The sequence below is a fragment of the Macaca nemestrina genome, chromosome 10 (genome assembly GCF_043159975.1).
Source record: "Macaca nemestrina isolate mMacNem1 chromosome 10, mMacNem.hap1, whole genome shotgun sequence".
In the NCBI taxonomy this organism is placed as follows: Eukaryota; Metazoa; Chordata; class Mammalia; order Primates; family Cercopithecidae; genus Macaca; species Macaca nemestrina.
Window position 1 is genome coordinate 23,293,530 of NC_092134.1, and position 12,484 is coordinate 23,306,013.

Genomic DNA, 12,484 nt, shown 5'->3' on the forward strand with positions numbered 1-12,484 from the left:
GGCCCGAGTTAAAATCCCGACTTGGCATTTATCAGCGGGGCGGCCTCGCACAAGGCACGTAGCCTCTGAGGACTTCAGTTTCCTTCTCTGTCCAGTGGAAAAGTAACAGTACCTACCCTCCAGCGTTATTGGAAAGGTGAAGAGACAAGATATTAAAAAGCCCGTGGCACAGTAAGCACTCGATACGTGTCCTATTATTAGGACTGTCCCACACCTGCAAAGTGGAAGGGGTCTGGGGATCCCGGGGACAGAGGGCTGGAAATGGGCTCAGGGAGGCGAAACGACCCCCGATTCCCCGAAGTCCCCATCAGGAGTCGGACCCCCGCCCCGCCCCTCACCTGGCCCTGCAACTCCTTCTCGAGCTGCCGGTAGTCGTTTTTCCACACTAGGAGGTGCAGGGGGTAGTGGTCGCTGGCGTCGCAGGCCGAGGACATGGCGAGGAGGCTGTAACCGGGTTCTCGCCGCCCGCCAGCCCCAAGTCTCGGCCCTGGCGGGGTCTCCCGCGCCCGCCCGCCTGCCCTGAGGCCGGCCAGCAAGCGAGCGAAGGGCGCGTTATGCTGCCGGCCGGCTGAGCCGGTCGGGTGCGGGGCGCGCGGGAGGTCAGGGGTCGCGGGCCGGCTCAGTGACCAGGTCGGCCGCGCCCACCCCGCGCCCCGCGGCGTTCCCGCCCGCGCTGACAGCTCGCGGACGGACTTCTGCGGACCTAACTGCCCCAAACAGGGAAGTGCGGGGAGCGAACCACCGCATGCCGCGGCGGGGGTAGGCGACCTCGGGCACCGGGTCCGAGGTCCGCGCCATTGCACCCACCTCCAGCTCACACCGAGAAACCCAGTGCAGAGCACAGAGCAGAGCTGCGGCTCATTCTCTTGGCCAAAGATCTCCACACGGAAAGTTCTGTCTACCTGTCTCCAGCTTCTTTCCCCCTGCTCCAGCGACCCCATGTGGTTCGGTCCACAACTGGGCCTCTTCCATTGGCTCTACAGTCAGGGGGTGACAACTGAGCCCCAGACCAAACCATTCCAGCAGCCGACACCCTTGCAGCCTTTTTGGAGCAGGGCCGATGCTTCCACGATGGGTCAAAAGCCATTTTGGAAGTGGGCAACACCGGATAATTTTTGAAGGAGGAACTCTAAACCCTGGCGAAGTGGCTTCAAATACAGTATTTGCATAAAAGGGGATATTTCTACTTCATGATTTCTCAACCTCGGCACATACTGAACTGGGCAGTTTTTGTGTGGGGTTGTCCGGTCCTTTGTAGGATGCTGAGCGGTTTCCCTGGTCTTTCTCCCCACTCAATGCCAGTAGCACTCCCCAAAACATGTCTCTCCAGATATTGCCAAATGTCGCCTCGGGGAGAAAAATCGTCCTCAGTTGAAAACCGCTTCTATTTGAACTCCGAACCAGGTTATGATTCAATGGCTACCTATGGTGGTGATTTAGTCCGTGTATGAGTGTCATTTTTAAGCTAGCTTTTTGGATTTGAGGTTATGGCTGAAAGGATTGATAAATAATACACATATTTGACCACAGTCTGCGAATGTGAAGTTTATTCTTTGTGTTTCAGGCACTATGCCTCCTTGACTCAATGAAGAACCAAAACAACTTACAGCTAGCTACTCATGGGCTTGAACTTTCTGCTGCTGCTTCAGCTCAGCTGTCTACAACTAGACCACATAGCAGGGTGAAGCTATTTAATGCAGTGTGAAAACATTCCCTCTGCCCTCTGAGCATATGCACATCCAGCTCTTCAGATGCCTGCAACACAGCTGTTCAAGAATCCCAACCTAATCCATTCTCCACAGATGTGGAGCCCAGATTTGTGAGTTGTTAAACCAAAACAGGATGCAGGAGCACCAGGATGGCACCCGGAGACTCTAACCGAGGAATGCGTGGGAATTCTGTGATTATTCCTACATCACACATTTATCACACTGTAGAGATGAACTCAAGACCAGTGCTTTGAGGCCTCTTCCAGCACTTCTCATTCTTTCAGATGCCTTTTGCAACTTAATGTTCTTCTTCTTCATCTTCCCATGTTTTTTGAAAATCTCCCTATCTCATTAATCAGAAAACCCCACAATGACAGGAACCACATCGTTTTGCTTACCAGAGTATCTAAAACCAAAATAGTACCTGGCTCACAACAGGCATTCAATATTTGCGGAATGAGGATCATAGTTGTGTTTATATGTAAGACAGACAATAAGTAATCATTGGTATTAGGGCCACATCTCCTTTCTCCTTCACACTGATTCACCTAATTTCATTGTGTTTATCTCACACTTTTCTGTAAATTATCCCAGGTTAGCTATTCTTAGTCTCAAATTCCACGCATATGAAGAAAAACAGTAATTAGAAAATAATAGCAATATCCATAATTATGGGAGCTACTATTTACTGAGGGGTTACTATCCAGCAGGTATATCACATTTTTCCCATAATTTATTCCATCTGTCCTTAGCAAAAATGAATGTTTAACTTTGCCGGTCACATACAAGTTTTGTTGCATATTCTTCTTCCTCTTTTTCTTTCTTTCCCTCTCTCTCTTCTCCTTCATTTTCATCTGGCAACCCTTTAAAAATGTAAAAATCATTCTTAAGTAGCAAGCCATACAAAAACAAATCATGGACTAGAAGTAAACAATGCATTATCTTAATTTTGAAGATGAGATTAAAACTGAAGCCTAAATAAGGAATCATCTAATATATTCTTTTTTGTTATTTTTGTTGTCGTTGTTGAGTTGTTTTTGAGACAGTCTCACTCTGTCGTCCAGGCTGGAGTGCGGTGACGTGATCTCTGCTCACTGCAACCTCCACCTCCCAGGCTCAAGCGATTCTCACGCCTCAGCCTCCTGAGTATCTGAGATTACAGGCATGCGCCACCACGCCCGGCCAATCTTTTTTTTTTTTTTTTTTTTTTGAGACAGAATGGAGTGCAATGGCATCATCTCGGCTCACTGCAACCTCCACCCCCTGGGTTCAAGCTCCTGCCTCCGCCTCCCAAGTAGCTGGGATTACAGGCACCTGCCACTGTGCCTGGCTAATTTTTGTATTTTTAGTAGAGACGGGGTTTCACCATCTCGGCCAGGCTGGTCTTGAACTTCTGACCTCGTGATCCACCCGCCTCGGCCTCAGAAAGTGCTGGGATTACAGGCGTTTGAGTCACCGTGCCCGGCCAATTTTTGTATTTTTAGTAGAGATGGGGTTTCACTATGTTGCCTAGGCTGGTCTCCAACTCCTGCCTCAAGTGATCCGCCTGCCTCAGCCTTCCAAAGTGTTGAGATTACAAGAGTGAGCCACCGCGCCCAGCCTGGAATCATATAATATACTCTTATTTTACTTTATCTACCTCAGTAAAATGCAAGCTTCATAAGGACTAGGAATTCAGTCTTTGCTCACTGCTGTTTCTCCAGTGGCTGGGACATTGTATAAAACATGGTAAGTACTCGATAAATATTTGTGGGGTTTTTTTGTTTTTTTTTTTGAGGCGGAGTCTCGCTCTGTCGCCCAGGCTGGAGTGCAGTGGCCGGATCTCGGCTCACTGCAAGCTCCGCCTCCCGGATTTACGCCATTCTCCTGCCTCAGCCTCCTGAGTAGCTGGGACTACAGGCGCCCGCCACCTCGCCCGGCTAGTTTTTTGTATTTTTTAGTAGAGACGGGGTTTCACTGTGTTAGCCAGGATGGTCTCGATCTCCTGACCTCGTGATCCGCCCGTCTCGGCCTCCCAAAGTGCTGGGATTACAGGCTTGAGCCACCGCGCCCGGCCGATAAATATTTGTTGAATAAAGGAATGAATCAATGAACTTGACCATTGATTGCCTCAGGAAGGTTGTGGCTGCAGGGTTCTCATCACAAGATATTGCTGCTTCCCCTGGTATTAATCAGTTGGGACGAGGGGAATCTCTGCCAGAGGGAGAGATCCAAATTCAATATTTAAAGGTAGGACAGATGATGCTCCAGCAGTCTCCTGCCCTCACTCAAGATGGCGACAAGGCAGCGTGCCCTTTCCGGTCACATGACCTGACACTCGCAGAAGGGCGCCTCCCCGCGCTTGCGTGCTATGCCAAGGCTGCAAGGCACTGAGGGGAGAGGCGCCGCCGTCAGCGCCGCCGCCGCTGGGACCCGTTAGAGCGGAAGCGCCGCCGCCGCCGCCTTTGCTGTCCCCGGGCCTCTAGTTCCCGGCAGGTGGGAGGCGGGAGCCATGTCGAAACGGCTCCGGAGCAGCGAGGTGTGCGCTGACTGCAGCGGGCCGGGTGAGTCGCACCGGCCGGGCCCGCTCCCCTCTGCTTTCCTGGCCCGGACCCCTACCCCGGGGCCGCCCACTCAGGTCAGGCGGCATCCTGCGGTCAAGCGTCCGCAGCCCGCTACTAGGGTCTCAACGAAGAGGTCCCGGGGCGACCTTGGGGCAGGACGTGTCCCGGGCCTGTCAGAGCCTGGCGGGCAGGGGGCCGCCGCCCTCCCAGTACCTCGCGGCCCTCCCTTTCCTCTCGTTCCCTCTAGTTCCCTCCCGTTCCCTCCCGTTCCCTCCGTCCCAGGCCAGCTGGGGAGGTGACGGGGGCCAGGGCTGCTCCCCCAACAGGAAGGGGCTTGGGCAATACACAGGAAAGCCAATTACAGAAGTAAAATGCGAGCGTCCTCCCGGCTGCAGCCTCCAGAGGCTGCAGGTGTCACCTCCCACTAGACCCTCTCTCCGCCTGGGTACCCTGCCCGGGGAGGATGACACTCCCTGAGTCTCGCCAGAGGGTCCCCGTAGATGACTTCCCCGCTCCTGACATCCGACAGCTACTCTGTCGGGGAGAATTGCCAGTAGATCGGGGTCTTCCAGACACAACCAGCACTTAGGAGGCAGTGCGTGTCTCAAGTTTGAGGATCTGAATGGCCTGGGTTCAAACTAGATTTTGCTTCTGGGTGACCTTGGGCTGGTGACTTCACTTGGTCACTTGGCTTGATTTCCTCATTTTTTTCGATGAGGATAATCGGGAGTATCACGCTCAGTGGTGAGGAGGATTCAATGAATACTCGTAGGATCATATCATCTAAGGCTTTTCTTTTTTGCGTTATGCTGTCTACAATAGAACACTTGCAGTCCCTTAAAGCTAGAATTGACTATCTAAATCATACGTTGATTACAACTGAAAGAAACGCAAAATCACCAGCAATATAGGGGCATTGAAACGCTAAACCATTCCTTCATAATGATGCATAACTGTTCATACATAATATTCACATTTAGAGATCAAGCGGATCTCAGCAATTGCAACTGAATTGTCAGGTCTCTGGATAGATTATTACATGCTGTTTTAGGTGCTTGGATGTATTGGCTTTGAGTTAATTCGAAGGTAACATGGCTTTCTTGGCACAATAGTGTCCGATAAACAATCTTAATCAAATCATTGAACACCACTGGCTTTGCAACTGTTCTGATCTTCAGCTTGTCATTTGGAAGTGAAGACTGATTGTAAATAGAACTGTGATAACTCAAACCTCATGTGGTGGTTTTAATGGCTGGTACAGTGCAGGTGTTACCAGTTTCCTTTGAAGATAGGGAGGGGGTGTGGAGGAGTTTAAAAAGAAGCGTTTTCTAAACCAAGTTAGTGTGAGTTATACAAACTCAAACTCCATCGTTTTCTCTAAAAATGTTATTTGTTCCACTTCCTTATTTTCTTGCCTGTTTTCAGTCGAACTTTCTGTGATGTGTTTGATTCACATGTGTCCAGCTTCTAACTTCCTCTTGGAATGCATATTGATTTGCTTCTTGATGGGGTACGGGGCAAAGCAAAATTGTTCCTCCATTGCCATCCTAAATATACTTTTGCAGCATTTTGTGCATTTCAGAACATTTTCTCTTCCATTGTATCGCTTTAGTTGTTGTCTCATACGCCTGATCTGCAGAGACTTGAGTCACTTCCTTCCTGTTTTGAATATAAGTAGGCTACCTTGAAATATTCTGTGAAATTGAGCAGCCTGGAATTTGTGCTGCCTTTTCTGCAAAACCCTACTGAGAGAATTACCTGTAGGGTTAGGGACCCCTTTGAGATTCTGATGAATGCTAAGGCCTTCTCCCCTAAAATGCACGTGAACGAATTTACCTAAGATTTGTCTAGGGGAGTCACGGACATTTTTGAAGTTCATTTGTGGTGTCCCTGGAGCCCAGGCATAAAGCCTCCAGATGAACTTAAAGGGTTTTACCCAATCTCATTCATACAAACTTATTTTTATTTTACCACGTTATCATTCTAATATTCTTTCCATGGGATTCTGATCCAGGATGCTAAAGTGGTTAGTCGAATACTTGTCTTAATATGTGTTAAATACTTGCTAAAAAAAGAATAGTGCAAATCCTCTGAATGATAAGTGAAAACCAAAGGTATGCTTCAAAACAGTCTTTTTTTTTTGGCCATTAGTGACAGTACTATACCGCAGGAAGCAGTGTTGTTATGCATCTTTGTAGAGCTCCTTCATCTGGACATTTCCAATCTCTGCTTTTTAGGATGATATAGTAATAGTGACAGTTATAATAAATTGAATTATTTTGATTCTATTTTATGCAAACATTTAACCATGATCACTTCTTAAATATTCTATTTTTTTGTGTGTTTGTTTTTTTAATGAATCTGGTTCGTTTCAAATACATCACACTCTGAGTTCAATTACTTGACAACTCCATGGAGATTTTCAATACAGTAGTATAGTGGTCACATGAAATGTTCAATGTTTTAAATATTTCCCATCAAAAACTTTTTCCAGTGATCGTGAATTTCACATCTAGAAAATATCTGAATTACTGAGAAAATAATTTAGAAAAGATATAACAGCTAACGTTACTACTTTACTATGTGTGAGGTACCTCACTGATTCTCTATATCCTCACTATCCTGAGATATGTTATTATTCTCATTTGAGCCATGGTGAAAACACTCAAAGAAGTAGCTTGTCTGAGATCACTGTGCAAGAAGTGGCAGAGTTGGGGTTCAAACCCTGAATTGCTTGTCTCTAGAGCCAACCCTCTTAACCACCATAGTCACTGGCTCCCAGGATTTGTCTTTGATTGAAAGCCCATAACTTTTCATTATATGGTTTGAATGGGTTTGAATAAACTTAAAAAATGGTAAAGATGGTGTACATGCATTTTAGAGATTTTTGTGGACATTGAAGAATTTTTAAATGTAACCCTTTGACTAGGCAGCTTAAGTGGCACCTATTGTCACCCCATTGTGAGTCTGATGAAATGTAGGTCTTTCTTTGAGGTTTCAAAGTATTCAGTTTACTTACCCAGATCCATCCTGCTTGCCAAGCATGAAATTATCCCTTGTTTCCAAGGGCATCTAATGAAGCTCTATGATTTTAAAGGGAAGAAAGTATTATACACACACTAAAAATATTACTCATTTTTATTTTACATCTTTGCCTCTGTGAAGCTGCTGTTATTGCAACTTCTTTTTTTTTCAGATTAGTTGCAGGATTGGACTTGGTAGTTTATGTAAAACAAGTAATTGGCTGGGCACGGTGGCTCACACCTGTAATCCCAGCACTTTGGGAGGCCGAGACGAGTGGATCACCTGAGGTCAGGAGTTTGAGACCAGCCTGGCCAACATGGTGAAACCTCGTCTGTACTAAAAATAACAAAAATTAGCTGAGCTGGTGGCACATGCGTGTAATTCCAGCTACTCGGGAGGCTGAGGCAGGAGAATCGTTTGAACCCTGGAGGCAGAAGTTGCAGTGAGCCGAGATTGCGCCACTGCACTCCATCCTACGGGACGGAGTGAGACTGTCTCAAAAAAAAAAAAAATTTGATGGACATCATAGAACATTTCCTAATGGAAGAGGCCAGGTTTCCCTGTTCTCAGAACCATAGCAGCTGAGTGATTTTATGATTCTGTAACTCACAGCTTTCTGCTAAGCATATTGGCATCTTGATTCATAGCAGTGAATTAGGACAGCAGTCTTTACACCATTTACTGCAGAAAATGCTATCTGCATAATTCACTGTGAAAATTATATTATCTTGGCCAGGTGCAGTGGCTCACGCCTGTAATCTCAGCACTTTGGGAGGCCAAGGTGGGCAGATCACCTGACGTCAGGCGTTTGAGACCAACCTGACCAACACGATGAATCCCCCCGTCTCTGCTAAAAATACAAAAATTAGCCGGGCATGGTGGTGCATGCCTGTAATCCCAGCTACTTGGGAGGCTGAGGCAGGAGAATCGCTTGAACCTGGGAGAGAGAGGTTGCAGTGAGCCAAGATTGTGGCACTGTACTCCAGCCTGGGTGACAGAGTGAGACTCAATCTAAAAAAAAAAAAAAAAAAAATTGTATTATCTTGGTTTTTATGGAGATGGATCCAAAATCATTCATCAGTACCCTCTCAATTTGCTTTCTTAGCTTGAATGAAAGAGCATGCATCTGAAATGGTAGATCCACATTAGGGCTACAAACTGTGGCCCTGAACCAGAAGGAAGATAGCTGTTTACCCAAGGCTCCCACTGATGTTTTTAGTCTCAATTAGCATTGTACCTAATCAGCCAAGGTAGGTCATATCATCCGACAAGATAACCAGCTCGATGCGTTGATGAGCATACTAAAACAAAAATGTCTCATTTTTCTGACAAAGCAAACCTCAGTCATCTTTCGCCATCTGGCGGTATAGCAACCTGCTGGTATCCCTGCCACTGAGATTTCACTCTCTTTCCAGATCCTTCCTGGGCATCAGTAAATAGGGGAACGTTTATATGTGATGAGTGCTGCAGTGTCCATCGGAGTCTAGGGCGCCATATCTCCCAAGTGAGGCATCTGAAACACACACCATGGCCTCCAACATTGCTTCAGGTAAAGGATAAGAAGAATTCTCCTGATGGTAATTTACATTTGAGGGCTCATCGTGTTAACAACTAAAATTTCTCCTGGCGTACTTCTTCCATAAGACAAAACTGTTTCATAATTGAATAGAGATGGCATGCCCATCAATGCTACTTATAAATATTATCTGTATTGAATTCATCATTTAAGATTTTTCTTCCTATTTGACATAAATCTTGTCCAAACAGCTCAATTATAGGTACATAGATGGATAGTCATTAAAATGCCTTGGTAATGTTGCACTGTTGACTTTCTAGACTGTCACTAGAAAAAAAAATTTTTTTTTTTTTGAGACAGAGTCTCTGTCATCCAGGCTGGAGTGCAGTGGTGTGATCTCAGCTCACTGCAACCTCTGCCTCCAGGGTTCAAGCGATTCTCCTGCCTCAGCCTCCCGAGTAGCTGGGATTACAGGCGCCCGCCATCATGCCCGGCTAATTTTTGTATTTTTAGTAGAGAAGGGATTTCACCATGTTGGCCAGGCTGGTCTCGAACTCCTGAACTCAAGTGATCTGCACCTCAACCTCTCAAAGTGCTGGGATTACAGGCATGAGCCATCGTGTTCAGCCAGTAGTCCATCTCTTCTATGCATGATAATGAATGTTTCTGAAAGCTACTGCCTGAGAAACTTTTCTTTAATGTACTTATTCCTGAGTACCTGCTAATATTTTTAGAACATGTTTTTCTGCTTTGATAGTGGCATGGGCTGGGATTCCTCAGAAACTTCTGAAACATTTTAAGTTTTCTTAAAGTTCTGTTACTAGTCAGAGAGACCAAATTAAATTAATATGTTTTGATTGCATGTAGAATACCCTGTTAAATGGGCTCTTTGTTTTATTTGGGGTCCAATGTCATGTCACCTTTACTTCTATTTTGGGGTACACATTCTTCAAGTTCTCTTGGAACTCAAGGTTAAATGTGTGTTTTGCCTTCATTTGTCTTGATTAGACATTTCTCTGAATCTCTGACAGCTGCACATATCCCTTAAACTTGCCTGTGTGAACCAAGGAGCCAAAACAAGTGGGTTTGGATCTCTGATGTGAAAATAACTACACTGCTGTAAAAAACAGATGGGACTGTTTTAGGAGTCATGCCTTGAAATGAAATTTGGAGATATGATTTATTACTAACTTTTGCTTAGAAGTTTCTAACAGCTCACGCTCATGTGAAAGGGGCTGTTTACTGCTCTCAGGTCTGTCTGTGTTTACAAAGCCAGATTGTATTATAGAATCTCAGTAAAGTCCAGAGATGAGTAGTTTAGAATGCCAGAGTTGACCCTAAAGCAACAGTTCCCCAAATGTGGAACCACCAGTGGTATGCAAGACAGATGTAGGTAATACATGGTTTTTTTAAGTGGTTGCATTATTTTACTGTGTATAGGAAAGCTATAACTAGCACATCAAACTGTAGTTGTTTTTAAAAGTAAGTGGCTTTAAAGACAAATATTATGTGAATAATATAGACAGTACATGGGTCGTTAAGAATCTTGAAAATAGTGTTTAATTAGGTTTGGGAAACCCTGCTCTAAGGTGTCAGAGTGCTTGTCTTTCATACTGTATAAGAACAGTTCGGTCACACTTCTTTAGGTATTTAAGTATCCTACTAGTCAAAGCTGAATCCTGCATACAGATTGATTATCTTTCTCATTCTCAAATCAGAAAACAGTGATATGAATGATATTCCTAACATGAGTGTTTATAATAGACTTTGTTTACCCTGTTCAGTCACTGATCCCCATTGAATATTTGTGAAAAGAAATTAAAGTCTTATGTTGTCTGCTTGGTTTTAGATGGTTGAGACCTTGTATAATAACGGTGCTAACTCTATATGGGAGCATTCTTTGCTGGACCCTGCATCTATTATGAGTGGAAGACGTAAAGCTAATCCACAGGATAAAGTACAGTGAGTGGAATGTTTATAAATACTTTTATTTCTTCATAACAAATGGGGCCCACTGAAAGGAGTGCAGCTATTTTTGGTCAGTCTCCACAAGGGCAGCAGAGGAGGGGGTTACCCTAGTCATACATCAGGCTCTTTGCTATTAGAAATGCAGAATGGGGTGGGGCAGGACCATCTGTTTAGCATGGCCGCCTGGCAGGAGTAAGCGGCTTCCTCAGTTGGAAACCATGGCTTGGAGTCTGTAAATGTAATCAGATTTAAACGTATACTCAAATAAGAGGCGATCAGACCAGAAATCTAGGTTTGGGCACCCTTCTGCCTGTTGCCTCACCTGTAAGATGGGACTAAATGCTGCTTTCTCCCGAGGTTGCTATGTCAGTTCAGACAATTACACAGAGAAGAGGGCTACTATAAAAAGCAGGCACTCTGCCGTCCCAGCCATTATAATGACTAATGTATGTTTTCAAACTTCAGGTCTTAAACCTTGCTGAAACTTACTTGAGCATTGTTCATTTTATTCTCAAGTGGGGGATGTGGGTCACTTCCTCTTCTTTTTACAGTACAAAGAATGGGGATTGTTGTATCTGAACGAGTGAACTGTTTTCTTTTTTGTTTTTGAACCAGTCCCAATAAAGCGGAATTCATCAGAGCCAAGTATCAGATGTTAGCATTCGTCCATCGCTTGCCCTGCCGGGATGACGATAGTGTGACTGCCAAAGATCTTAGCAAGGTGGGTCACACCTTTTAAAATTCCTAAAAGAGCTGGCTAAGACAGCATATTGTTTTATTTGAAAAAAAAAAAAAAGGAGTTTGGTTGTGGGTTTTGTTTTTGTTTTTTGTGTTTTTTTTGGAGACGGAGTCTTGCTCTGTCACCCAGACTGGAGTGCAGTGGCACAATCTCGGCTCCCTGCAGCCTCTGTCTCCCAGATTCCAGCAATTCTCCTGCCTCAGCCTCCTGGGTAGCTGGGATTACAGGTGCATGCCACCATGCCTGGCTAAGTTTTGTATTTTTAGTAGAGATGGGGTTTTACCATGTTGGCCAGGCTGGTCTCGAACTCCTGAGCTCAGGTGATCTGCCTGCCTCGGCCTCCCAAAGTGTTGGGATTGCAGGTGTGAGCCACCGCACCCGGCCAGGGTTTTTTGGTGTTTTGTTTTGTTTTTGTTTTTTTGAGACAGGGTCTTGCTCTGTCGCCCAGGCTGGAGTGCAGTGGTGCAATCACGGTTCACTGCAGCCTTGACCATCTAGGCTCTAGCAGTCCTCCCACATCAGCCTCCCGAGTAGCTGGAACTACAGGCGCATTACCATGCCCAGCTAATATTTTTTATTTTTTGTAGAGACAGGTTCTTGCTGTGTTGCCCAGGCTGCAAAAAGTTTTTAAAGTAAGAAAAACAAAAACTAAGTTCTGCACATTAAGTAATGAATAGCTTTTTTTCCCAATTGGGTTCATCTTTAATCTGAATTCAAATGGCAGCCATTCATGTAGTGGAGGCACAGGGCAAAGAGGAAAAGTAAGTCTCTAGAAGGCTATTTGTGTTTTTCCAATATGGCTTTTAAATTATATTTTGATAAGTTTTTTGTTTGTTTAACTTTGAAATAGGAACCATCTCAGAGTTGTTTCTAGAAGGGACTAGAAAGTTTATAGGACAATTGTTTCTTTTTAATAAGGACTAGAAAAAGTACTAAAGGAAGGGGACTTACTTCTTCAGGTTTCCAGGCTGAACAATGAGTATGA

General features: G+C 45.2%; 2 protein-coding genes across 19 annotated transcripts in view; one reads left to right on the forward strand and one right to left on the reverse strand.

Annotated features, from left to right (window-relative positions):
• LOC105493433 (ankyrin repeat domain 13A) overlaps positions 1 to 698 on the reverse strand; it is a 42,285-nt gene extending 41,587 nt beyond the window's left edge. Inside the window, exon 1 of one of the 5 annotated variants that reach the window (XM_071071142.1) lies at positions 339 to 698. In XM_071071142.1, the coding sequence (XP_070927243.1) occupies positions 339 to 434 (96 nt within the window). In that variant the 5' untranslated portion in view covers positions 435 to 698. The remainder of the gene's footprint in view (positions 1 to 338) is intronic. The other 4 variants (XM_071071143.1, XM_071071139.1, XM_071071140.1 and 1 more) reach the window with 4 other exon arrangements.
• A 3,060-nt stretch (positions 699 to 3,758) lies between these two features.
• Positions 3,759 to 12,484, forward strand: part of LOC105493434 (GIT ArfGAP 2) — a 69,152-nt gene continuing 60,426 nt past the window's right edge. For 2 of the 14 annotated variants that reach the window (XM_071071145.1, XM_024796480.2), the window contains exons 1-4: positions 4,046 to 4,252; positions 8,692 to 8,825; positions 10,642 to 10,754; positions 11,376 to 11,481. In XM_071071145.1, coding sequence (XP_070927246.1) covers positions 4,201 to 4,252; positions 8,692 to 8,825; positions 10,642 to 10,754; positions 11,376 to 11,481 — 405 coding nt within the window. In that variant the 5' untranslated portion in view covers positions 4,046 to 4,200. Of the gene's footprint in view, positions 3,939 to 4,045; positions 4,253 to 8,691; positions 8,826 to 10,641; positions 10,755 to 11,375; positions 11,482 to 12,484 lie in introns of those variants that run through there. The other 12 variants (XM_071071144.1, XM_011761079.3, XM_011761070.3 and 9 more) reach the window with 9 other exon arrangements.